General features: G+C 35.5%; 1 protein-coding gene across 1 annotated transcript in view; it reads left to right on the forward strand.

Moving 5' to 3' along the window:
- The window catches only part of PHLPP1 (PH domain and leucine rich repeat protein phosphatase 1), a 296,309-nt gene that overhangs the window by 263,454 nt on the left and 6,932 nt on the right, over positions 1 to 25,923 (forward strand). Inside the window, exons 13-16 of the mRNA XM_051969911.1 lie at positions 2,849 to 2,979; positions 16,457 to 16,561; positions 18,772 to 18,966; positions 24,048 to 24,276. Of these exons, the coding sequence (XP_051825871.1) occupies positions 2,849 to 2,979; positions 16,457 to 16,561; positions 18,772 to 18,966; positions 24,048 to 24,276 (660 nt within the window). The remainder of the gene's footprint in view (positions 1 to 2,848; positions 2,980 to 16,456; positions 16,562 to 18,771; positions 18,967 to 24,047; positions 24,277 to 25,923) is intronic.

The raw sequence follows: 25,923 nt of genomic DNA on the forward strand, positions 1-25,923 counted from the left end.
TGGAAATGTACAAAAGTGATAGAAGTTATAAGAATTCTTATTGATCTAGAACTTTACACATTGCAGAGTTCTATCTTAGAGAGTTCAAAAACTGATTTTAAGTAGACCCTCAGCTGCCTACCAGCTAAATTTTGTGTTTGCTGAAATGGCTTTATTTTGATATTTTCATAACTCGCCCAGCAAAACTTTGAACTTATCATAGGCTTTTTGTTTTTCCCCTCAATATTAAGTGGTTTTGTTTTTAGTGCCAGAGGTAGAATTTTTAGGTTTTTTTTCCTTTTCTGTAAAGTGCTTATGCATATACACATACACTTGTCATTGTCAGAACTTTCTTTAACTATTTTATTTCAATATATTTTATCAGTTTGCATCTCTGTTCTTGAAATTCATTCCTGACAACTATTGTTGATACTTAGCTAATCAGATTTGTCTATGTTTTCCTTGGTCAGTGTAATTTCATCAGTTGCAAGTAAGAACTGTTTAGTCCCTCATCTTATGAGGTTTGTTTATTTACACTGTACTGACTCAATTTTCAATTCCAGTCATACTCATACAGCTCAACAAATATCTATTGACTGCTTTTATGAGCAAAGCACTGTACTAGATGTATTGACCAGAGCATGGCACCTTGAATCAGGGAAGTTCTGGGTTTAAATCCTTCCTCTGAGCTGGGTTGATCATGTTGTTAACTGGCAAACAAAGAACTTAACTGTTTTGAGCTTCATTTTCTTCATCTGTCTTCATCTGTCAGGATTTGGAAAAAAGGACTGAAGAACAATGTTTAACGTAGATATGGCAAACCCAACCAGAACTCTCTAATATGCCCAGATTAAAATGTAATTGGCAAATGTTTAATGTAATAAAGAAAAATACACCATAGGTTAATGTTAATTTGTGATTTTCTAAGCCAATATTTAACCTATAGAAATCCACTTATTTTTGTTTGATACCTTAGTCTTATAGTATTATTGTGAGAATAAAATGAAAATATATAAAGGGTTTGTAAACCTTAAAGCACTATATTTTCATGCGTTGTCTACAATAACACTAGTAGTTGGCAAAAGTCAGTAGCAGAATTCTAAGACAGGTCTTTCTAACATCATATCCATGATACTTTTCATTATAACATGCTATCTCCAATAGGGGAGAAAGCTATTATACAGTTTAACTATATAAGGAACAACAGTGTTGTAGGAAAGATCTAAACACAATACTATGAAAGCATAGACAACTAAATTATTTGCAGCTGAGGAGCCTAAGAAAGGCTTATTGGAGGAGATGACATCGGAATTGGGCCTCTTCTAGTTATGGTTTCTTCTCTGGTGCAATAGATCACTCACAAAGAACCCTTTAAGAAAAACACCCAACTACCTCCAAGCAAAACGCAGGCCAGGAAAGTGAAAGCAAGTAAAAAAGTACTGGCAGGAAAATTCACTGAGATTCTAGGAGTTCTCTACCAGTGTCTCAAAACTTTCTCTGTTTTTCTTGCCAAAGAATTCACAGCTATTTCTCACCTGAAGACAAAGGTACAGAAGCCCAAACAAAGGTCTCCTCTTGGTGTCTTGGTTTATAACCACTGTTAGTGTTGTGGTATCGTGGAGTTAACTCAAGACTCCCTGGTTTATCCTGGCCTAAAATAGGCCTTGAATGGCAGGAGAAGGGCTTTCTGGTTATGGAGAATTTGGTGAACAAAAGCATAGAGTTTATTTTGTAAACAGTAAAACTACAGGAATAGGGTAAATAGTGATAAGGCTAGAAGGAAGGACAGGAGCAGAGGTGGAAAGTCTTGACTGTCAAATTAAGAAATTTGGATTTTAATTTTTTTAAAAACAGTCATCCACCATCATTGGTCTTTTGGGACATGGAGAAGAATTATTTCTTTCTTACACAAATATATTACTGTGTCAAGTGTTGATTTTCACTTTGCCTAGATTTCTTGTCCATAATTATGTAAGTCTTTTAAAAGGGAATTTTAAACAAAACTTTTGTACAGGTTTTTGTAACCTGTTTTAGATTTCTAAGTAATTTTGCATTATTCAGAAATTTAATTTTTTCTTTAACCCTTCTTCATTACTGTGAACTAATATATTCCCAAAAGCTAGATTATCTAGGTAGAGAATGTTGGCTACTTATCAGTTATCTTTTCAGTTCATTGTGTTTTAGCATATTTTATATCCTTGCTTTCTCTGTCATCCAGGTAAATTTCCATTGATGTGACAATATTCATTCCCTATTCAGTATGGCTTTATGTTTGCAGATTAGTGTGATCTATTAAATGGCAAGTCCAGATAATAGTTTTATCTGCTGTATTTCACTGAACCAGTTATTTATTGTATCTTTTTTGGAAGCATGCCCTTTCATTTTATAAATGGATAGTTCCCTCATTTTGAGTACAATGTCTGTTATAAGTTGTAATTTGGTAGTGTCTTATTTGTAACCACAACCTCTATGATCAAAACAGCTGCAAAGATTGTGTGGGCAGTAGAGAATCTGTTGTATTTTGGAATATTTCTGTTGATGTTTAATTAAAATTAACAATTTTTTTAAAAAGGAAAAAATGAAGAGTGTGTAGCATAATTGTGATTCTGTGATCTAAGGAAAAAGTACCAAAAAAAAAAAACATTTACATTGTATTTAATTAGATTGCAATTAATTTAAAGGCTGCTTTATGTATTTATGGCAGAGCAGTAAACAAACTGTCTGATTTTGCCAGATTCAGCCTCTTTTAAAGTACTGAATGGTCTTACCTATGACCTGATTAATCAAAAAAAAGGGTAGGACCTTGTGATAGAACTGGCCAATTTCCAAATTTTTCTCCTTTCTTAACTGTTTTCTCTTGTTCCTTTAGTGTGTGGACCTGAGCTGTAATGAACTAAGTGAAATCACATTACCTGAAAATCTGCCTTCAAAGCTACAAGAACTAGACTTGACTGGAAACCCTCGGCTTTCCCTGGATCACAAAACCTTGGAACTGTTGAAGTAAGTGTAGTTTTCCTGAAACATAATTGATTGCAAGATTATTCATAAATCCATGGGATGTCTAATCCAATAAAAAATACCGATTAGACACTCAAGAGAGACTATTACCCTGTTACCTAAGATTCACTGAGAGCCTTTTCAGGAGCAAATTAGGCATCTCCTAGAAAAATGGTTGTTTTCTTATGGACAAGAAGCACTTCCACTCAAAAATTAGCCCTAGAGTGATTTTTCCTACTATCCATTGCATGGTGAGACTAAAAAGAGAAAACAAGCCCTACTTTTAGCTGGTAATCACTTTTAATTGCTAGTGCCATGCATATCATTTGGGATAGGAACTGGACCAGTAATTTCTTGAGTATGGGAAGCTCACAGGTGAAGAAACTCCTCCCAATACAAGTTAGCACTCTGCTGATCATAATTTTAAAGAGCTACTCAGAGTACCAAGAGTTAACTGATTTGCTGGGAGCTACATATCTGATACAAATAGGGGTGGAATTTTAACCAAGCTTTTGACTTGGAAGCTCAACTGTTCAATATACTGCTGCCTTTTGTATCTGTACCATTAATAAGCTTTAGTTTGGGAAAAGCCTATAAAGTGATATTCATTAATTTTACCTTCAGTTGAATTATTTTGATCATTCTTAGTGCCACTTTGGATATATTTTCCTATAATAGAAGGAAGAAGAAGTAGTCTTTGGTATATATCCAAAGTCTATTGGTTTATTAAAAGGGAAAGAATACTGACCCTGGGAGTGAGGAGAAATAGATTCTTTCTGCTACTAATTACTTTTATAAACTTAAGTAAATCACTTAACTTCTGAGCCTCAATTTTCCCATCTATAAAATCAGGAAGTTAGATTACTCCAATGTTTTCAAACTGTCTTTCACAGTCCCCTGGGATTCTATGAAGCAGTTTAAGAGATTTTGGGGAGGAAGAAAATTATAATGTTGTAGTGTTCTCTTCTCTCAAATATAATCATTCTCTGGGAGCAGATTTCTTGGGGGGGCTTCTGGAGGCAGCCTTAGTTTCAGTTCAGTGTAATAATCACCTCAAATGCAGCCAGGGATTAAAGTCCAGTCCTTTTATTGTCTCTTCCAAAATAGCCCAGTTAGCTTTCCTTCTCTCTCTTCTTTCGAATCCCCAGTTCTGCCTGACTACAGTCTCTGGCTTCTCAATCTCCTCCACTGACTCTTGCTTTCTCAATCTCTCAAAGTCTTTAGTGCTTGTCCTTTTATATGCTCTTTTAAAGGTGTGAACTCAAAGATTGACTCCTCCTCTGAGAAAGAGGGATTGTGGGTTCTTGACTTGTGAATCTCGAATGCTAACGTGTGAACAAAGGTGTGAACTCTGAAGTAGAGAACTGCTAAGTGTGATGCTAAAATTAGACAACTGACTTATCACTTTGTAAGAATCCTAACGTAATATCAGAAAAGAATATATAGCAAGATCTTTCAGCTTGACTTAAAATGAACAACATTCATTTATATTCTTAGTATTTAAAAAGAAAATCTATTCTGCATCTTTAAATCAATGGCTGAGCATGGATAATTGGGTATAATCAGGAAAAAAACCCCACAAAATAAAAATAAGAGCAAAGTGTCAATAGTCAAGTCTGATGACGAAACATTCACAGATGTCATTTTGAATACCCTAAAGAAGAAACACAAATATACTCCACTAGGATAAAGATTGTTAACTGAGCCTGTGATTTCACCAATGTGGAAAACTCTCTTTCCTTGTATAGATATGATTTCAGAAGGGCTGCAGAGTTAAATATTTACCTGGGTCGGGAGAGGGAAGGTGTCACATAACCAGTATTAGTCATATGCAGGACTTGAACTTAAGTCATCCTCGCTTCAGGGTCACCTTACTATCTACCATATCTTGTCTCTCTCTAATTCATATTTACTTCTGGTGGTCCTAAGGTACCCTATGTAATTTGTGAGATAAGTTTTTAAACTGGTTCTGTCATCCTAGTAGAATTACATAGACATTTTGTAAATTAAACACATAATTATTTTTTAAAAAAAACCCACATTTTAAAAATGAAAATACAAAGAGGAACAATTCCCTAGGCATGCTGGCTAACAGTAGGATGGGGAGAATTGAATTGTGAAGCATCTTATAAAAGTATTGTATTTATTTTTTTTTTCCATTTATACTCCCCATATTAAATAGCTATGTTCTTCTCACTAAGTAAGAAGTGATATGCCTCAAATACAAATTAAAAAAAAATAATCCTTGAATTTTGGGGTGCCATTTGTTCCATTTTGAAAAAAATAATTGCAGAGTTCTTATAGAGGTTTTTACTGAAGTGTTTTTGAAAAATTGAAAGACTCCACACTTCAAAGCAATTGAAAGAATCATCTAACCAGTGATTGATTCATCAAAAACACTTAAAGTTTGTTTTTTTGTTTTGTTTTGCTTTTATAGATATCTAATTGGTAGGTACTATATGTAAATATCATGGAAACTTAGAGAAAAATAAACATTTCAGATTTGGGACTCTCTCTGTTCTATAGCAACCATGTTGAGATACTCTTTTCATTTATCCTGAAGTTGTTTGCAGTCTTTTGCAAATTATGTTATTATTAAACTTCATTAATTTAATGTAATTGATTTTTTAAAAATCTGTTTAAAATTGAATCACTTACATTTTGCTGCCATTTCTATAAGATTGCCTCCATTAAAATGGTTGTTGTTTATAAGTTGATAAGTTAAAAGTTTGTTCATGTTATAATCAAGACTTAATTGAAAATGCTTTCCCATATTTACCTTATTCTAATAACATTCCTAAGAAATAAAGAAAGACAAGGATAATGCTGGTCTTCAGAATGGGAAATTGAAGGCCAGAAAGATTGTGACTTCATTTTTTAAGCATTTATTTTAATGAATGTCCTACTGATGCTTATTTTTACACTGATGTCATTTTCCAGTAATCTTCCTTCCCCAAAGAACACTCTCCTTTAACAAAAATACAGTTAAGCCAAATAAGCAGTCAAATTGATTATATGTGACAGCCTAGTTCTCGCTGAAGAGGTGGGATTGTCTCCTTGATCAGTTATTTGGAGTCAGAATTGGACAACAAATTGTACTAAGTTCTGAAATTTTCAGTGTTTTCTTTTACATTATTGTTTATTATTATTCCCCAAGTTTAGCTACTTCATTTTGCATTAGTTCAAAAAAGTTTTCCCAGGTTTCTATGAATTCTTTATTTGTATCATTGGTCACAATGCATTAATGTTCCATTACAGTCATAAAGACATTGATTTTCCAAGATCACACATGATGATTCAAGAATAGTATTTTTTAATATTAGCTCCATAAAATCCTCACTTGATCTTTCTTTTCCCTCTTTCATCCTACATCTCTTCTGCCCTCTGCATCAAATATTGCACCATCTGCAATAGGTACTTAAATTTTCCTCTCCTCCTCTTTTTATCTCCTTACAATCCAGCTTGCAATCTTATTATTCCACTGAAACTGCTCTCTCCAAAGTTAGCAATGAGTGCTTAGTTACCATGAATTAGTTACCACTTAATTCCAGTGGCCTTTTCACAGTTCTTGTTTTCCTTGACCTTTCTGCAGCCTTTGAGACTGTTGATCACCTTTTCCTTAAAACTCTTCTCTCTAGGATTTTGGGATACCAATTACCTGGTTCTCTTACCTATCTGACCACTCCTCCATCTCCTAGATTCTCATCCAGATCACATTCCCACTAACCCTACGCATCCTTAAGGGTTCTGCCCCAAGTCTTCTCTCTAGAGTGCTTCCCTTGGTGTTCTCATCACTTCCCATGGTTTTAGTAACCATCTCTGTGCTAAGGATTCCCAAGTCTACCTGTGTGCTCCAGCCTCTGCCTTAAAACTTCCCCCCTTTCTGCCCTTCCCATTACTTCAAAGAACACCATTTTTTCAGTCCCTCAAGCTTGCAGCCTAGGAATTATCATTATTATCTTTCACTCCCCCCTCTCCACCACCCAACCCAAGCTGGTGTTGGGGCCTGTTGGATTAACTTCTGCTACATTTCTTATATCTGGTCCCTTTTCTCTTCTGACACTACTGCCACTATCATGTAGATCTTCATTTTCTCACAACTGGAATATTTCATATCCTGATGGTAGGTCAGTCTACCCTAAGTCTCTCCTCATTTCCATCCTTCTTCCATTCAGCCATTAAAGGTATTTCCTCAAGTTCATGTCCAACCATGTCACTCTCGTAGGCAATAAACTAGTGATTTCTTGTTTCATGAAGTAAATACAAAATCTTCTGTTTGACCTTCAAAGCCTTCCATACCAGTCTTCAAACACATACATTTTTACGTTTCTAGAAATTACTTAACTTTTAAATATCTGTTGTAAATACAATCATTTAGACCTTTATTTTTTCAGAATTATAATGTGTTTTCATTTTAAAACCTAGACAAAGCACATTTTATGAAATTACTAAACAGACAGACTCTCATTATTTCCTCAAATTAATTCCAAATATGTGGCAAGATATTTCTGGCACACTTTTTTTAAGATAGCAAATGCTATCATAACTCTAGATATTTAAGTTGTTTTCTTGGAAACAAAAAACTTACCATTCTGGATTTTTAACAAATTGGTATTAATAATCTCAATCTATTTATTGCATATCCCTTCCTTTTAAGAAGTGTTTTCAAGATTCAAAATCATACTTTGTTTATTAATAAGATTCTCCTTGAATTTAACCCTTAATTCTTTTGGATAAAGTAAATATTTCCTAAATCTGTCATAAAATTAGGACTTTGCCGTGCCTTGTTTTAATTTACACGTACAACTTTACTAAAAAGGCTGCATGAATATATTCCCTCATCTACTCTATAATACATTATAATTTTAACCAATCAAAATAATTTATAACATTGGGTTTTAGCACCTACAAAGATTAAAGTTAAATTTTTCCTCCACAAAAGTAATCGTTTCAAAACCATTTTAAAAGTAATTTTTATTCTCCCTTCTGATGGCATAAGATTTAACTTAACTGCCCCACACCTTAGAAATTGCTGCCTCCCAGAGTATGAAATGAGAACTGCAGTAATAAGTAAACAGGGCAGTTTATAAGATATTTTTATTTTTTAAGTAGCGTCTATTCTGTAATTCAGTAACAAACCTAAGTTTCTCCTCTGTTTGGGGCACCAGGCTAGGGAATTCAGGGGTTACTAAAAAAGCTTTATGTGCCTGAGGTTTCTGGTCTGATGAAGGACCAATCTCGCAATTTTTCCAGGATAAAACATCCCATTGCAAGTCGTGAGAGAGGCACAGAGAAAGTGGCATTAACACCTGACGCTTGGGTGTTTTATAGATAGATAGAAAACAAAACTACATGCAGATATAGACAGTGCTCAGACCACTTTGATGTTCTCTCTTTTGATCCCCACAAATTCTTGATCACCTTTTTACCGGAAACTGGGACTCAAGGCTATCAGCTAAGTTTGTTAAGTCGGTGCCAGGAACCTGGCTCTGGGCCCAGGTATTATGGATAAGGGAGAAGTGAACTCCTTAAGAAGACACAGATTTATGAAGGATAGAAATTCATGTTTATCCCCCTAATCCTAGTATTACATGGTCCAAGTTTAGTAGCTGCTTTGTGAGTCCTAAAGTCACAGAAGCATTACCTTGGGCAAGTCACTTAGCTTTTTTCATCTTCATTTATTTCATTTCTGAAGTGGGGCTAATACTAATATCAACTTTAAAGACTATATAAATGTTAGCTATTGTTATTTATATTATCATTACTTGAGATTATAAAGGGGCTAGAGGGAGCGATGAAATTTGGGACTGAAAAAAAGAATTTTTTTTTAATAGGAATAGAATCAATACTCACTCCATAAAGCAGGATAGCAAGGAATTTGATTTCTTGGGCTTTAGAGGGATGTTTGGATAGAGAATAGAAGCCAAATACTTGAAAGCTGGGGTCAGGCTAAATTATGTAGAAACTTGAATGCCAGTTTGAGGAGTCTAGACTTAATTCCATAGCTTTTTGAGGAAGAATATGACATGACTGAAATTACACTTTAGAACAATTGATTTGTTAGATGTCTGCATATTAGATAGATTAGGACAAAAAGAGACCACAAACTAAAATGCTAATTTGGAGGCTAATTGCAGTTGTCTATTTAAAATAGTGGCATTCAAGACCTGAGTGGTAGCAGTAGAAGTAGAAAGGAATTATAATGAAATTATATCCCTCATTAATTAAAAATAAGCCTTTCTTGGTATCTTGGATTTAAAATTAATTGGGCTAATTATTCTTATTCTTTTAAAGTTGGAACAAAGTGTAATATATTTAGAAAGCACAAGATTAGAAGTTAGAAAGCTTACTCCTTGTATTGTATGAACTCAGATCATTTAGACTTTCTGGGCCTCAGATTTCCCATCTGTGAAATAAGAAAATAAACTAGATGATCTCTGGACATTCTTTTAAACTCTGAATCTTATAACACATTTATGTTTAATTTCATTTGTAATTTATGCATTATGACTTATAATGCATAAATTATACATTATATTTTGCCTTCATGTGCCCTGTGTTCTTTGCACCCCAAATATATCCCATAAGAATTTTCTAACCTGATTTTTGTAAGATTTAAATTTAAATGGTCTTATTTAGTAATTGAATGATATATGTTTAGCTCAGATTAGTTGAGGAACCTAGGGTACTTACCAGTCCTTATAGGAATCTCATTTATTTCTCTTTTCTTTTTTTTCTGAGGTAATTGGGGCTCAGTGATTTGCCCAGGATCACACAGCTAGGAAGTGTTAAATGTCTGAGGTCAGATTTGAACTCAGGTCCTCCTGACTTCAGGGCTGGTGCTCTATCCACTGTACCACTTTGTTGCTATTTATTTCTTGACAGAAACTTCTGTTAAGAAAATTTTGGGAAAATACAACATCTAATTCTTTATTAGTGGAGATTTATGAAACAGTTACTTATTTATTCTTTATCAGTAATGTAAACCCAGTAAAGACAAATTGTGATTGAAAAGATTCACAATTATTTGTTTAAGTTTCCAGACAAGTGACAATATTTAGGGTTCTTTGGGAAAATAGACCAGAAGAAATGAGATAGTCTGTCACTTTAGATTTATTAGCTGCAGAGATTTTTAAATTTCCATCAGAGACAATGTTACAATTCTAGCCTCATCAGTTCAAAACATGAAATGAGTATAGCTTCAAGTACCCTGTGTGCACTCCCCCACCCTGTTTTAAAAAAAAAAAAAAAAAAAAAGTGTTGAGGGAAATTTTTCCAAACTAGCAATTCTTTGGGCGAAAAGTCTTAGATTTGACCCTGAGCTATGTTAGTTTTAAACAGCAACGCTAAGGCACAAAACAGTATAAATAATATGAGGAAGAAATAAAACACATGCTGTACCTACCCATGGGAACAGCCTCTGTCTTGAGGCCTTATAGGTAGATTCAAAGCAAATTTCACATGACTTTCCTCTGTCAGGCAGATTCTTCTAAGGTTTTTATTATGGTTGTATCCTCCTGTCATTAAGAGTGAATCACATCCCAGCTTTTAAATATTAGCTGCACAACATTCAAGGGCGTAATAGCAGCAGTTCCTGTTTATAGTTTCTGAAGCATTTCCCTCACAACAACCCTATTAAGGAAACAGTAAAATTATAATTATCCCTATTTTGCAGATGAGGTTATGTCACTTTGCTAACTGTTATGAAGCCTGTAAATGGTAGAGCTGGAACTCAAATGTTGGACTTCTCAAGTTCAGTACTACCCTGTGCTTGTTTATTGCTTGGTTGTGTTTATCTTTCTCTCTAATGAAGCTACATTTAACCTCTTTAGAGGTAAATAATTTCAGTTATTTGTTTGGTGTTTTGTGGTGAACTGTGGTCTGGTCATTTTCTTAAACAGTAAAATTGTGCATTAAATTATCAAAAATCACTTGCTACAACTCTTTGTACTCTTTCTTTCAGAATAAAGAAATGCCATTAATATAGACTGATTTTTAAAAAACTAGATATGTTTTAAATCCATAATAGGATAATTCTGGCATCTGACTCTCATTTAAATGTGTGTATAATGTTACTTGGGGCATTAGAGATTTGATTTGCTTATTTTTGTTTGCTGTGCACTGTTTGTGCAGAGAGAAAAGAAGGAACAAAGGAAAGAAGGAAAAGAAGGAGGGAGAGAAGGAAGCAGGCAATGAATTTATTTTATTGGTGCTAGCTGGGCCCTGGTTTGCATATCTAAATTAAAGGTATCATCAAATGCAGTCCCATGTGCATTTAGATTCCAAGGAAAATCATCCACACACAGTAGGAAAATAACAAGGAAAAAGAGATTCACTAAAAACAAGGACAAGTTGAGATTTACAAGCATTCTCAGTAGAAGACATTGTTAAAGAATTTTTAATGAATTTGGATTTTTGTTCTTCCTTTATTGGACCAGTGAAAGACATTGGTTTCTTAGAAGTTTTTGCATTGTACGAAGTACTTAATACCTTTTTGAAAAGGAACACACTTATGAAATAAGCAAAAACCTTCCTAGAGTCTTAAGGTTTTTGCCTTTAAGAAATACATTTCTGAAGATTTCCACTACCGATGCTTAAAAGATTATATGAGAAATAGTATTTTTTTTAATAAAGGCCAACCCATTCTGATAGTAGAAACTGCCATTGCTATCTTTTTTCTTCACCTAGAGGAAGAGCTTTAACAAGAGTGGAAACTTGGGATCAGATGCAAACCTTCCATGTAAGCATTGCTTGCTGTAAATAGAAGTATTAACTTGAGGACTTCTGGCACTTTCCTTTGGCAATATCTATGATTCATGAGTCCTGCAATTTCTTAGACTACAGAGCAAAAGTATATACACACTAGTGGTAGTGATAGAACTATAAATTGCCATCTGAATAAAGTTTTGAGAGAAAAATTTAAGGAAATTATCACCACAAATATTAAGAATAAAAATGTTTATGCAGGGGAAAAAAATTGTTATATCAGCACAGATGTTAGATATCAATTTACTCCTTAGTTGAGCTATTCTTGGGTCATGTGTACAGTAGTTCATTAAAATTTTAAGGTAACCAGTACTTAGAAATAACTTAATTTTTTGGAATGTCTTCCTCTCCTGCTACAAGTTGTAGCAGAAGTTGAGTGTATTTTGTAGTAGTATTAGGAAAGCAACATAGAGAAATGAAAAAAGTACAAATAGCATGGTCTGAGTTCAAATCTTCTCCTTGAGGCTAGCTATGTAACTCTGGGGCAAGTCTGATCCTATAACATGGGAATATCAGTATCCACCTCACAAAGTGCTTGTGAAGAATATATAAGATGCTATATATAAAGTGCTTAGGAAACCTTAAAGGGCTATATAAATGTCAGTCAGCTACTGTTATTGTTGTTAGTTGACATGTGTTAATTTGCTTTTATTCCACAGCTATAAAGCAAATACACAATACGCTCACATACACACTTATTGCATAAATGTATTTTATCAACAGGAAAAACCACATTTATGCTGTGATATCTGTTGTGTCCTAGTTTCTAGAGGCCCCATGCTGGAGTGATTAAAATATTGAGTCCTGCTTTCTAGAACCCCCAAGTTGGGGTGACAAAATGTACCATTGCTTTCTAGAGCCCCACTGTGGGGTGATTAAAATATACCTTCCTAGTGAAGAAGTGATGAGGTGGGACTCCTGAGGATGGTGGAAAAATGGAGTCCATTTATTACAAGGTCTTTCCCCTTTTTATACCCTCATATCCTTATATAACAAAAACAACCCTGGGCATGCGCCAAGTATATACTATGCACCCACATGAACAACTTGCTATTAGATGTAGATGACTCTGCCACTTGCTGTCACTCTTCTTCAATCACAACACTGACTTCTCAGTCACTGCCCCCTGACTTCTCAGGAAGGGCAAGAGCCCTTAGGGGAGATGGGGAGTCAAACCAGACATTGTCAGCAGGTTCCCTCTGAGCTGAAGGGTCTTATACCTCACCCAGAGTTCCCCCATTATCTGTGACCCTCTACAGATACCCAGCCATTTATAAAGTCAAATCAACAAACATTTAAGTACCTACTGTGTCCCAGGCACTGTGCTAAGGACTGGAAATACAAAGAAAAGCAAAGAATAATTTGTGCTTTCAAACATCTCATAATCTAATGAAGGAGATACCTTGAAAATAATTATGTACAAACGAAATATAGACAACATAAATTCTGAATAATCAATAGAAAGAAGACCCTGATGTGAGGGCAATTAAGAATGGTTTCTTGTCCGAGGTAGAATTTTAGCTGGACCCAAAAAATCCAGAGAAATCCAGGAGGCAGAGAAGAGGAAGAAGTAGATTACAGGACAGCCAGTAGAAATTCCCCAAGTCTGGACATAGAGTGTCTTGTGGGAAAAACAGCAATGACAGTGTCATGAATCACAGAGTCCATGAAGGGGAGAAGAAGATTTGGAAGGGGTCAGACTTTAAAATCCAGACAGGATTTTTTATTTAATCATGGTGGTGATAGAGGATGCCAGTAGAATTTATTGGAGAGTGCAATGACATGGATAGATCTTCTCTTTAGAAAGATCAGTTTGATAACTGAGTGGAACATGACCTGGAGTGAAATGAGACTTGTGGCAAGGTATTGTAGTAGTCCAGGTTAATAAGGTGATAAAAGCCTGAAATGTGGGTGAGAGTAGTGCCAGGAGAGAGAAGGGAGCCTTATGTAATTAATGCTACAGAAGTGTCAGCGTGCCTTGACATCAGATGGCATATGGGAAGCCCATGAGGGGAGAAGGAAAAGGAAGAAGAAGATACTATTGAGAGAGAATGAGGAGTTGAGGGTGACAACTAGATTGCTGAACTTGGGTAACTAGAAAAAATGGTGGTACCCTCAACAGTATTATAAATCCTATTTCAAATGAAACAGTAATGAGAAGAGTATAATAGGCCATGTAGCATAGTGAATAGAAGGTCAGTTTTGAGACTACGAAGATATGGATTCACGTGCTATCTCTGAGACCTACTGACTGTGATCCCAGGCAAATCATTTAACCTCTCAATGCTTAAGGCAACTTATCTGTTTCTATAAGTTACAGGGAAGGATCTGATCTACATTGATAGGATTTTCCTCATGTGACAGTTTTCTAGACCAGTAAAATCAGAGATCTATTCCCTATCCCTGCCTGCCTCTGCCCTCAAGAAGCTTACATTGTAATAGGGGCAGGACTACATCTGTTGGTCTGTGTGATAATGGGGGAAGAGCATAGCTTTGAAAAGAAATAGTGAATTTCAGAGAGCTCTGGGGAGACTTAACATGAACTGATGCTAAGTGAAATGAGCAGAACCAGGAGATCATTGTATATGGCAGCAACAAGACTATACAATGATCAATTTTGATGGATGTGGCTCTCTTCAATATTGAGATAATTTAAAACAATTCCACTTGTTCAGTGACGAAGAGAATCATCTACACTCAGAGAGAGAACCGTGGGAACAGTATGTTTCACAACATAGCATTCTCACTCTTTCTGTTGTTGTTTGCTTGCATTTTTCCCCCTTTCTTCTTGATCTGATTTTTCTTGTGCAGCAAGATAACTGTATAAATATGTATACATATATTGACTTTAACATATATTTTAACATATTTAACATGTATGGGACTACCTGCCATCTAAGGTAGGAGGTGGGGAGAAGAAGGGTATAATTTGGAACAGAAGGCTTTGCAAGGGTCAGTGTTGAAAAATTACTCATGCATCTGTTTTGTAAATAAAAAGTGTAGAGGACAGTAGATAGTGGGAGAACTCTGGAAAAGTATACTTGAAGCAAAGATGCTTATAGCAGGGTATTTACTCAGTGTGATTGATGAGATAATGATTCTCTAGGTCACATATACTTAATACTTAGTATGATATGGTGATGTATGGTTCTATAGTTGGCACATGCTCTGCGTGCTGTAGTGATGTAATTGTACCAAGATAATTAAGGGCTGAGAGGACTGGAGACAGACAGAGTGTGTGCTCAAACTAGATCTCAGACTCACAGACTCCAGATTCCAGATTCTATCCCTGACTATCCTCATGATGACTCTGCTGCTAAGACCAAAGCCCATCCAGAGATCCTCCAGAAAGCTAGCTCGGACCTTACAAAAAAGTTTTAATTAAAAAAAAAAAAGAAAAAGAAAAAAGAAAGAAAAGGCATAGTGAATAGAGCCATAAAGTGACATTTAATTGACACTTTTCTGAAGCGATGAGAATGTAGATTTGGTTACTGTTCCCAGTACAAGAGAAGGACATTCCTTTGGATTCTTGGCAGATTCAGGTAGCTTGGGGTGAGTAAATGTGTAGAGCTTTTCTCCCTTAGTACAGCATAGCACACAGAAGAGGAGCTAGAGATTTGGTTGGAAAGGTCAGCAGCTTCAGGGTGGCGGAGCAGGTAAAAAAAATTAAACCTTTCCTGAGGCTACTGTCAGTAATTTATTTGGAAATTTTTCCTAAGTTAGTGTTTCTGTATTAGGGTGAGTCTGTTTCAGAAAAGATCATGGCTTGTCAGAGTTGAAGTGAGGCAGCTGAAAAATTTCCTATAACTTATTTGTAATTATTTAATCATCTAGAATCCTAAAAATGGGAAGTTGAGAGGCCATAAGCAATAAATAAGGAAATACTTGGAGCACCAAAAATTAATTTGTGTATCAGGACAGAGGGAAAAGTGACTAAGTCTCTTAATATCTCAAGTTTCCATAATTTCAACAAGATGATAGCTAGTTCTTCTACAAAGCAAATTACAGCCTCTCTATATTTTATCATGGCCTACCTGAGTTACTGTGACCAAAAAAAAAAAAAAAAGTGATGATGGGGTAGTAATGAATCTTTCTACTGGCAATCAGGTGAAAGGCACGCTCTCTTTCTTTTTCTCCCTTCCTCCCCCCAATCTCTGTCTCTCTCTCTCTTTCTCTGTCTTTCTTCCCCCCTCACTCCCACATCTCCCTATAGGTCCATACTTAAGAGCTTTTCTTCTTTGTTAGGCATAGCCTTCAAGAATCCAGGGGTCAATTCTTCCCCACAGTGAGGCATCAGAAAAGATCACACAAACACCATCTGGTAATTTTGCTTTGTTGCTCACTGTGTTTACAAGTTGTGTGAACGATTCTTACTTGTATCTCAATGATGTTTGTTTTCTTGTATCATGGCTGGGGATGGTTCATTTAACTTGTGTTATACAGCAGCTGTCTAGTTCAATTAATAGTTTGATCTTGCCAGAAACAAGTTTTATAGGTTTGGTGTCTACACCCTCTGATTTATGTAGTCATAAACAACAAGGTATTTGCTACTGGTAAAGATTGAGAAGATTCTTTTGCATACCCCAAGCATAATGATAAATGAAAGAAAGTTTAGCATTCTTCTTGGAATGCCTTGAGAGTTTGAGCTAATAAAGTAAAGCTGATGCTTTTCACTTGGCATTTTAGTAATTTCTTTTTCCCTTTCCTATCACAGTAATATCCGATGTTTTAAGATTGACCAGCCTTCAGCTGGGGATGCTTCAGGAGCCCCAGCTGTATGGAGCCATGGCTACACTGAAGCCTCAGGTGTAAAGAATAAGTAAGTGGATAACTTTGGAACAACTCCTGCTTTCTTCTCAGAGTCCAAGTGAGAAAGAAGAACACAGTGCTTGCTTTTTTCATACAGAATTAAATGGAGGATATTTTTCTCTCCAGAGTAAGACAGGGCCCATGACTTATATTTGAACAATAAGCTAAGCCTTTACTGGAAGCACTTCATTCCCTTTTTCTTGTTAGAGAACTTACAAGGAAATGCTGTAACTGACATATTATGTCTCTGTAAATCGCCAGTGTTTAGAGAAGACCCAAGTGTTAGAAAAGCATTTCTGTTTCTTTGAAAAGCCCCTGCCTACCAAGCAAAGCATGTAGACTACTAAAAGAAGAGTGGTCTTGATTGTCCCAAAGTCCCCTACATTGTTGATCAGTCAATAGTTTTGTGAGGCTGTTTTGTTGTTTTTACTTCCCATTTAAATTGGCCATTGGCAATTCTCAATACCTGTTTCTTATAGTGTATCTTGTGTTTCTAAATGGATCTCTGCCCATCTTAATTTCTGATGTTTTTACTTTTTTTTTTTTTAATCAGTTTTCCCTTTTTTGGGTCAGGGTATTAATTTCCTTTAGAGTACCAGCAATGATCCCTGTGACATGACTTTTGTTGTTTTGTTAATTTCTGACCTTTGATATTTTTGGGGAATATGGAATGAAAAAATATTATTAGTAGATTTATTATTATATAATAAAGAAAAAGTTTTAAAACCCTCAAGAAGAAAGTAAGAATCACTTTTTTATCCCCCAGTTTGAATACTCTCAGTAAAGAAAACTGGTGGATTAAACAGAGGCTCTTTGAATCATTCCTATCATGCCAACTGCTTTTCCTTGGTACAGTAAGCAGAAGCCACTCAACTGAACCTTCTCTTGTTCTCCCTCAGGGTGAGGGTTCAATGTGATGGTGTTATATCTTCAGTAGCTAAAGACTGTGTCCCACCTACTGTTTTGTTTTCCATCTTGTTGACAATGGAGACACAGGTGAATCTGGGAAAGTTTACCCACTTTCCACTTGAAGTATAGCTGTTGCATAATTTCTGTGTACTTTACATTTAATTTCATTGTAGTAGAACAATTAACATATTTAGTAGACAAGATTCTTATTTTTTAGAATTGTCGCTTGTTTGAATAAAAAAAAAGAGCTTGGACTACTAGATAGAAACTTTTCCTTAAAAAGTATTTCTCCAGATTATATTGTTGCACTTGGAGTTGTTTCTACTCTGACTCACCTCCCTATTCCCTGCCCCACAAAAAGAGACATTAAATGAAAAAAGACATTTTAGGAGCTCTTCAACTTTCCCACTGAGTGCAGTATAACTTTGGATGAAGTACTGCTTTTCAGATGAATGAAAAAGCAATATTAGGTGCTTATTATACCTATATTAAAGAATGGAAGGTACAGATAATCCTTGTTTTTAGGGAGCTTACATTTTGAAAAAAAAAAGGAAGAAACACATAAAGGAGGTCTCAGGTACATGTCAAGTGTAGAGATGCAGGACTTGTTAGGGTGCTTCACAAAGATTCAGCTTAACTAATAAATAATTAAAATTAAGGAAAGATCTGCTCAAAGATAAATGAAGTTACTAATGGTAGGAACAGACCAGAACTCCATATATGTGTACCTTCTTACAGCATCCTTCTTTCTGGTTTCCACTTTTAAGAGTACAAAAATCAGGAGAGAAAGGAGAAAGGGGGAGATAGTGTCTGTAAATCAAAGGATAAAATATTCTGATTACTCCTCCCTAGTACAATGGTTCTGGCATAAGATAGAATTGTTGAAACCAGTTAGATACTAATTCTAAACTGATTTAAGGTCATTAAGTTTGTTTCTTATACATAGAATCTCAGTGAATGAGGCAACAGATGACTGCATAATCTCTAATGTCATCTGAACCACCATGGTTTTCATAGAAAACATGTGCCAAGTGCTTGTTAGATGCAGACCTGGCTATAGACATCTCACTCCTGACAGTAGTGGAAAATAAATTTAACCATGCTTTGACTCATTATCCAGTGCTAGAGAGGGAAAAGAGAAGAAGAAAAAAGGAATGAGTGTGGGGAAAGAAAGATTATTCATCTTTATGATTATATTTATGATGTTACAATATTAATCATATTATTATTATGCTTATGATATTATTATATTTATCAAGAATTAACCCTTAATATTTGGTCCTTCTCTAACCCTTTTTTCTCACTTTTTAGGTTATGTGTTGCAGCTCTGTCAGCAAATAATTTCTGTGACAATCGGGAGGCTCTGTATGGAGTCTTTGATGGAGACCGCAATGTAGAAGTGCCATATCTTCTGCAGTGCACAATGAGTGACATTCTGGCAGAGGAATTACAGAAAACAAAAAATGAAGAGGAGTATATGGTCAACACTTTCATTGTCATGCAAAGGTGAATCTCAGAGCTTTTCCAGCAGTCTGTGATAGCCATAACTTAACCAGTCATTAATCCACGAGGATTTATTCAACATTAGCTGTATGCTGGATAGTTTGTGGAAGCATACAAAGACAAAAGGAAGTGAAGCAATTACTGCCCTCAAAGACCTTACATTCTAATGGGAATGTTCTAATGTGGTTTCTTTAGGAAGTCATCTTCTACTTTTGTGTTTGTCTAGCAAAAAAAAAGGCGGGGGGGATATATTTGCATTACTTTGATGTATACATTAATGTTAGGGCATGTATTCACTCTCAGAGAACCTTACATAAGGCTATTCAACCTGTGCCTTTAAAATTTCCAACTTAATTTTAGGTTTATTACCCTTTCAATGCACTCATTCTGTAGTTAAGTGAATAATATCCTTGGGGACTTGAGTCTATCTGAAACTAAGCCCTGGGTACTTACAGTCTCCAGCCTTGCTATAGAGTGAACATGAAACTGCAGAAATGATAGAACATTTTGGAGCTCCTCTATACCTTCCTGAGTTGGGATCTGTATTTAAAGAATTAATGTTTCTGTTCTATAGTGTCCATTTTATGAAACTCAATCCACTATTGAGGGATGATGCAACTTGTGTTCATATATTTTCAAAGTTGAGACAGTAATATTTTAGACCAAAGGATTATGTTTCTTCTAGGACCAGTTTCATTTTTGTTAACAGGAGGAAATAGAGTTCCTAATGGCCTGTTAGATCATTCCCAGAAGCAAATGTGGTTAACCCTATGTAGGCATACTATTGGCTGTGCTTTGGGAGGTATGAAATACTATTCCCACTAGCATGCACCAGGAACATCTGACTGTCCAATTAAAACAGAAGGCAGGGTGGGAGAGACAAACTCTGATCTTCCCAACATTTTGTCAAGAAAAACTATATACCAGGGAGGGCTGTGTGTGTATATGTGTATATGCATGTGTATGCATACAGATACACACACACACACAGTTTTTTTAGTTCACAGATGCTCTATCCTAAAAGAAGCAGTTGTAGATACTTACAAACTCTCTCTAGAGCCCGGCAAGATACAAGGTCATTATGGTAAGAAAAATAACTTCTAATTTGAGAACAAGGGATTTCCCATTCAAATATTTGATCATTCCTTTGTCACTTTGATGCCTTAGATGGGTTGTAAAAGGATTGTATTTATGAGTAAATTCTATACTGCTCATACTTGCAAGATGGGGCCAGGAGAAAAGGAAAAGGCAGGGCAGCTGGGTGGAGCAGTGGATAGAGCACCAGCCATGAAGTCAGGAGAACCTGAGTTCAAATCTGGCCTCAGACATTTAACACTTCTAGCTGTGTGACCCATGGCAAGTCACTTAACTCCAATTGCCTCAGCAAAAAAGAAAAAAAAAAAAAAAGAAAGAAAGAAAGGAAAGTAAAAGACATACTCATGTTAAAAAAAAAAAAAAAACCCACAGGAACAATGAAGCTCTTCTTAATCTTCTCTCCTACCCCCTAGCCCTCTCCCTGAAGGCTTTACCCCAAAAAGTTGGTACCACATCCTAATCAGGATAGGAAAGTACCTACTGAGTTGCTCATAGATAGAATCAGATTCCCTGGGGACTGATTTGTAGGGGCTTTATAAAGGCCTCTTTGGAACTAAGGTGGTGGGATGTGTTATTCCCCCATTCCCTGCATTTTCCAGATTCTGGTTGTATAACCTCCTATTGACCATTGACCACTGGAGTGTGAAGCACAACTACTAAGATACATACCTACCATATTTTCCCCCCCCCAGTGGTAGCCTCCTATCTTTGAAGCAAGCAAAAAAGCAGTGTTACCCTTAAGTAGCTATGAATCATGAGAAAGCTCCATTATTCTTGGGGAGGGAAGCTTTTCTCTGATTATATATTTATATATATGTGTGTGTGTGTGTATATATATATATATATTTTTTTTTTTTTGGGGGTACCAACACATAAAAGAAAGGATTCGAAGGGCCTCTCCCCACCAGAGATTATGGTTCCTTCAGTTTGCTGTCCTGATGCTTTTCACCATTCTCATCCCTTCACTTCATCCTTCTGATGAGAAGCAAAAGCTTTATTTTCTTGAAGGGTAGGCTAGAGCCCTACTTACTCTGGCTGGGTCTGTGAACCTTATCTAGAGAGTAGTAACCATAGGCTATCTAGATCTCTAGGACTTGAAATCCAGACTTGTCATTTGATAAGATCCAACATCCATTCCTATTAAAAACTCTTGAGAGTATAGGAATAAATGGACTTTTCCTTAAAATAATCAGTAGCATCTATTTAAAACCAGCAGTAAGCATCATATGTAACGGGGACAAACTGCACCCCTTCCCAATAAGATCAGGAGTAAAACAAGGTTGCCCACTATCACTGTTACTATTTAATATTGTATTAGAAATGCTAGCTTTGGCAATAAGAGTTGAGAAAGAGATTAAAGGAATAAGAATAGGCGATGAGGAAACCAAATTATCATTCTTTGCTGATGATATGATGGTGTACTTAGAGAACCCCAGAGATTCTACCAAAAAGTTATTAGAAACAATCTACACCTTCAGCAAAGTTGCAGGATATAAAATAAACCCACCTAAGTCATCAGCATTCTTATATATCACTAACAAAACCCAACAGTTGGAGTTACAAAAAGAAATTCCATTTAAAGTAACTACTGATTGTATAAAATATTTAGGAATCTATCTCCCAAGGGAAAATCAGAAACTTTATGAGCAAAACTACAAAACACTTTCCACACAAATTAAGTCTGATCTAACCAACTGGAAAAATATTAAATGCTCTTGGATTGGGCGAGCAAATATAATAAAGATGACAATACTACCTAAATTAATCTGCTTATTTTGCGCTATACCAATCAGACTCCCAAAAAACTACTTTGATGAATTAGAAAAAATAACAACAAAGTTCATATGGAAAAACAAAAGGTCAAGAATTTCAAGGGAATTAATGAAAAAAAAAATCAAATGAAGGTGGTCTAGCTGTACCAGATCTAAAATTATAAAGCAGCAGTTACTAAAACCATCTGGTATTGGCTAAGAAATAGACTAGTTGATGAATGGAATAGGTTAGGTTCAAAGGACAAAACAGCCAATAACTTTAATAATATAGTGTTTGACAAACCCAAAGACACCAGTTTCTGGGATAAGAATGCATTATTTGACAAAAATTGCTGGGAAAATTGGAAATCAGTATGGCAGAAACTAGACACTGACCCACACTTAACACTGTACACCAAGATAAGATCAAAATGGATTCATGACCTAGGTATAAAGAATGAGATTATAAATAAATTGGAAGAGCATAGGATAGTTTACCTCGCAGACCTGTGGAAGAGGGAGGAATTTAGGACCAAAGAAGAACTAGAGGTCACTATTGACCACAAAATAGAAAATTCTGATTGTATCAAATTGAAAAGTTTTTGTACAAACAAAACAAATGCAGATAAGATTAGAAGGGAAACAATGAACTGGGAAAACATTTTTACAATCAAAGGTTCTGATAAAGGCCTCATTTCCAAAATATATAGAGAATTGACTCTAATCTATAAGAAATCAAACCATTCTCCAATTGATAAATGGTCAAAGGATATGAACAGACAATTCTCAGACAAAGAAATTGAAACTATTTATAGACATATGAAAATATGCTCCAAGCATTTTTGTTTTTCTTCCCAGGTTATTTATACCTTCTGAATTCAATTCTCCCTGTGCAACAAGAAAACTGTTTGGTTCTGCACACATATATTGTATCTAGGATATACTGTAACCCATTCAACATGTAAAGGACTGCTTGCCATCTGGGGAAAGGAGTGGAGGGAGGGGAAAAATTGGAACAGAAGTGAATGCAAGGGATAATGCTGTAAAAAAATTACCCTGGCATGCGTTCTATCAATAAAAAGTTATTTAAAAAAAAGAAAGAAAGAAAGAAATCCAGACTTGTTTCCTCTCCCATTTGTCCCTCATTTTTTCTCATTTCTTAATGGAACATGCCACGTAATAGTATTTGAAATCTTGAGAAGGGATACATGATAGGGCAATGGGTAAGGAGGTAAATCATAGACATAATGCTAGTGTCATTGGTAGAAAGTTTTTTCATGGAAGGTGTATTAATTGGTCTTAGTGAAAGAGGGGGGAGGAGGCTCGAATTTACAAGTTTTTAGCCACAGGATTCTAGTGCATAAAATGACTTTGAAAGCCTTGAATTTCATTCCTAACTCTCCCACAAATTAAGCCTAGGCAAATGATTTAATCTTACAATCTTCATTTATAAACTGATAGTGTTTCTGTTGCCCATAAAGGGATAATATGAACACAAATAATATAATAAGGAATAACTTAGCTAATGGCGCTTACTCTAGTCCTGAGATGCCTGTCAGAAGTTGCAGATGCAGCTGGTGTCTTAATGAGCCTGTGGATTAGTAACTACTAATAAAAGGTTAAAACAGAAGTCCTAGAATAAGCAATGCCAGTCTACAAAAGCTCCTTTGTGCATGGCAGAAAAGTGGATTGCCCAGGTCTATAAGGCAGATAACTAACACACACAGTTTGAAAGACAGAAAAAAAATGAGTGGATTTTAAAGTGTAAATATTTACATATTTATCTATTTATATGCTTATAATAACTTTAGTAGTTGGCTCTTCAGTTTACCAATCTTAGATCCAGAGAATGGAGACCAAAATAACAAGTTAGTAGTTGTCTTGAAAATGTGGTGACTGAAAAGTGTATTATTTATGTAGCCAACTGTGTGTAGAAGCACAGGGACTCCTTTATTCCAGTTGATTCCCATGGCTGTTAAAGGTAAAGTGACCCTTCCCACCAGTTGTGTTGAGATTCCTTTTTGTATAAATAAGTGTGTAATGTGTCAAATTCCATACTGTCTTTCTTCCTCCGTAAAGTTTAACAGCCATGTTTTGATGAAAAGAACCTGAATTGTATTCTAATGAATTCTGCCAGACTTTTTTTGCCTTCAACCTTGTACTCAATTGTGTGGCCTCTCCACTGAAATGAATGAAACAAATGAGTGTTATTTTGTCTTTCTCTCCCTCAAATTCTAGGAAACTTGGAACTGCTGGGCAAAAACTTGGAGGCTCTGCTGTCCTGTGTCATATAAAGCATGATCCTATGGACCCAGGAGGATATTTCACCTTGACCTCTGCTAATGTGGGAAAATGCCAAACAGTTCTGTGCCGGAATGGGAAACCTTTGCCTCTGTCAAAATCTTACATCATGAGCTGTGAAGAGGAATTGAAGAGAATCAAACAGCATAAAGCCATTATCACTGAGGTGAGTACATGGTACCCCTGTGAAGCAAGAGAGGAGAGATACCTAAGACTCACTCCTCTTTGCCAAAGACCTGCCCTGCCAACATTTAGCCATATCTTTCATTTGGGATAGCATGACTTGAAACTCTGGATTAAAGTCAAAATTCTGAACCCAAGTGGCATTTATCAGATTATTTTCAGAATGGCTCAGAGATGTTTTTAGGGCGTTAATAAGTCCTTGATCTTGATTTGTAAAATGGGGATAATGATGGCATCTATCTCATAGAGTTGTTAAGAAGCAGCTTGATAATAGGTAGATGGAACATTGGATTGGGAATCAGAAAGGCCTAAATTCAAATTCTGTCAAACACTTAGTAGCTGTGTGACTCTGGACAAGTCATTTAAGTTTTGTTTTGTCTCAATTTCCTCATTTGTAAAGTGAAACTAACAACAGGGTTGTTGTAAGGATCAAATAATATTTGTAAAGTTCTTCGTAAGCTTTCAAATATTTATTTTAAATGCTTGTTTATGTTGTACTTATTATTAAGACAAAATGAAACACGGTATTTTGCACAAACAGTTCTCATTATTATCTTTTTCAGTGACATAAAGAGAAACTGGTAACTTAGAAAAATCTAGATAGTAATGCCACCAGTTATATCTAAGCTCTTAATTGTTTACTATTTCTTTGCTTCAGGCCTAATTAATGAGGTCATACCTTAGCCTGAGGAGATTTTTCAGCCCTAAATGGTTTTTCTTGCCTGTTCATAAAATTATGCTGAAGCTTCGATGTAATTATTTTCTTGGGTCTCCAGCATAGGTATGAAAGATTTGAAACATTTGCTTTTTTAATTATATCATTAGTTAAAATACTTTAGCTGAACTCATGACAGAACTGTTTTCTAAATTCCACTCTGTATTATATTGTTTTCAAGTTCCAGTATAAGGATAATTTTTTATGCTTTCTGTGATGAAAACAGAAAGATGGATATTATAAGTGATTTTGTGATATTAAGCTGCTGATAACAAGAGTTTAAGCAAATAGTACCAGAGATGACTTTGAAGTTGAACTTTTCTTGCTTTAAAAACTCTAAAGAAATTCTTTTTTGATTCTTTAAAAGAATTCCTTTCTCCTTGATCCCATTTCTATTTTTGTTCCTTTATTTAATATGAGTAGAAAACCAAATGAAGTTGGTTGGTAGTCCCCTTTCGGTACCAAAGAAGGTTTGCTCTTAATTTGTACCCTTTAAGAGAAATCAGGATAGGAAGGAGGGAAATGTGTGATATTAGAGGAAACAACACTTTTACAGAATTAATAAAGGATTAAAATTTTGTTTGCAATCTTTTTCTTTTTAACCTATAATGCCCTTCCCTCTCCCCTCCGGCAGTTGGGGTTAAGTGACTTGCCCAGGATCACACAGCTAGGAAGTATTAAGTGCCTGAGGCCTTGAACTTAGATCCTCCTGACATCAGGGCTGGTCCTCTATCCACTATGCCACTTAGCTTTCCCTCCTATAAACTTTTTTTTTTTTTAATACAGTGTTATCCTGTTTTAAAGTAAAGCCTGACAGTTTTATATATGCCTATTATATAACTCCTTTTATAAAATCATTATATTTTTTCTGTATTGTGTCTATATGTTGTCAAAGTTTATAAATGAAGATGAAAT

This window comes from Antechinus flavipes, chromosome 1 (assembly GCF_016432865.1).
Source record: "Antechinus flavipes isolate AdamAnt ecotype Samford, QLD, Australia chromosome 1, AdamAnt_v2, whole genome shotgun sequence".
NCBI lineage: Eukaryota > Metazoa > Chordata > Mammalia > Dasyuromorphia > Dasyuridae > Antechinus > Antechinus flavipes.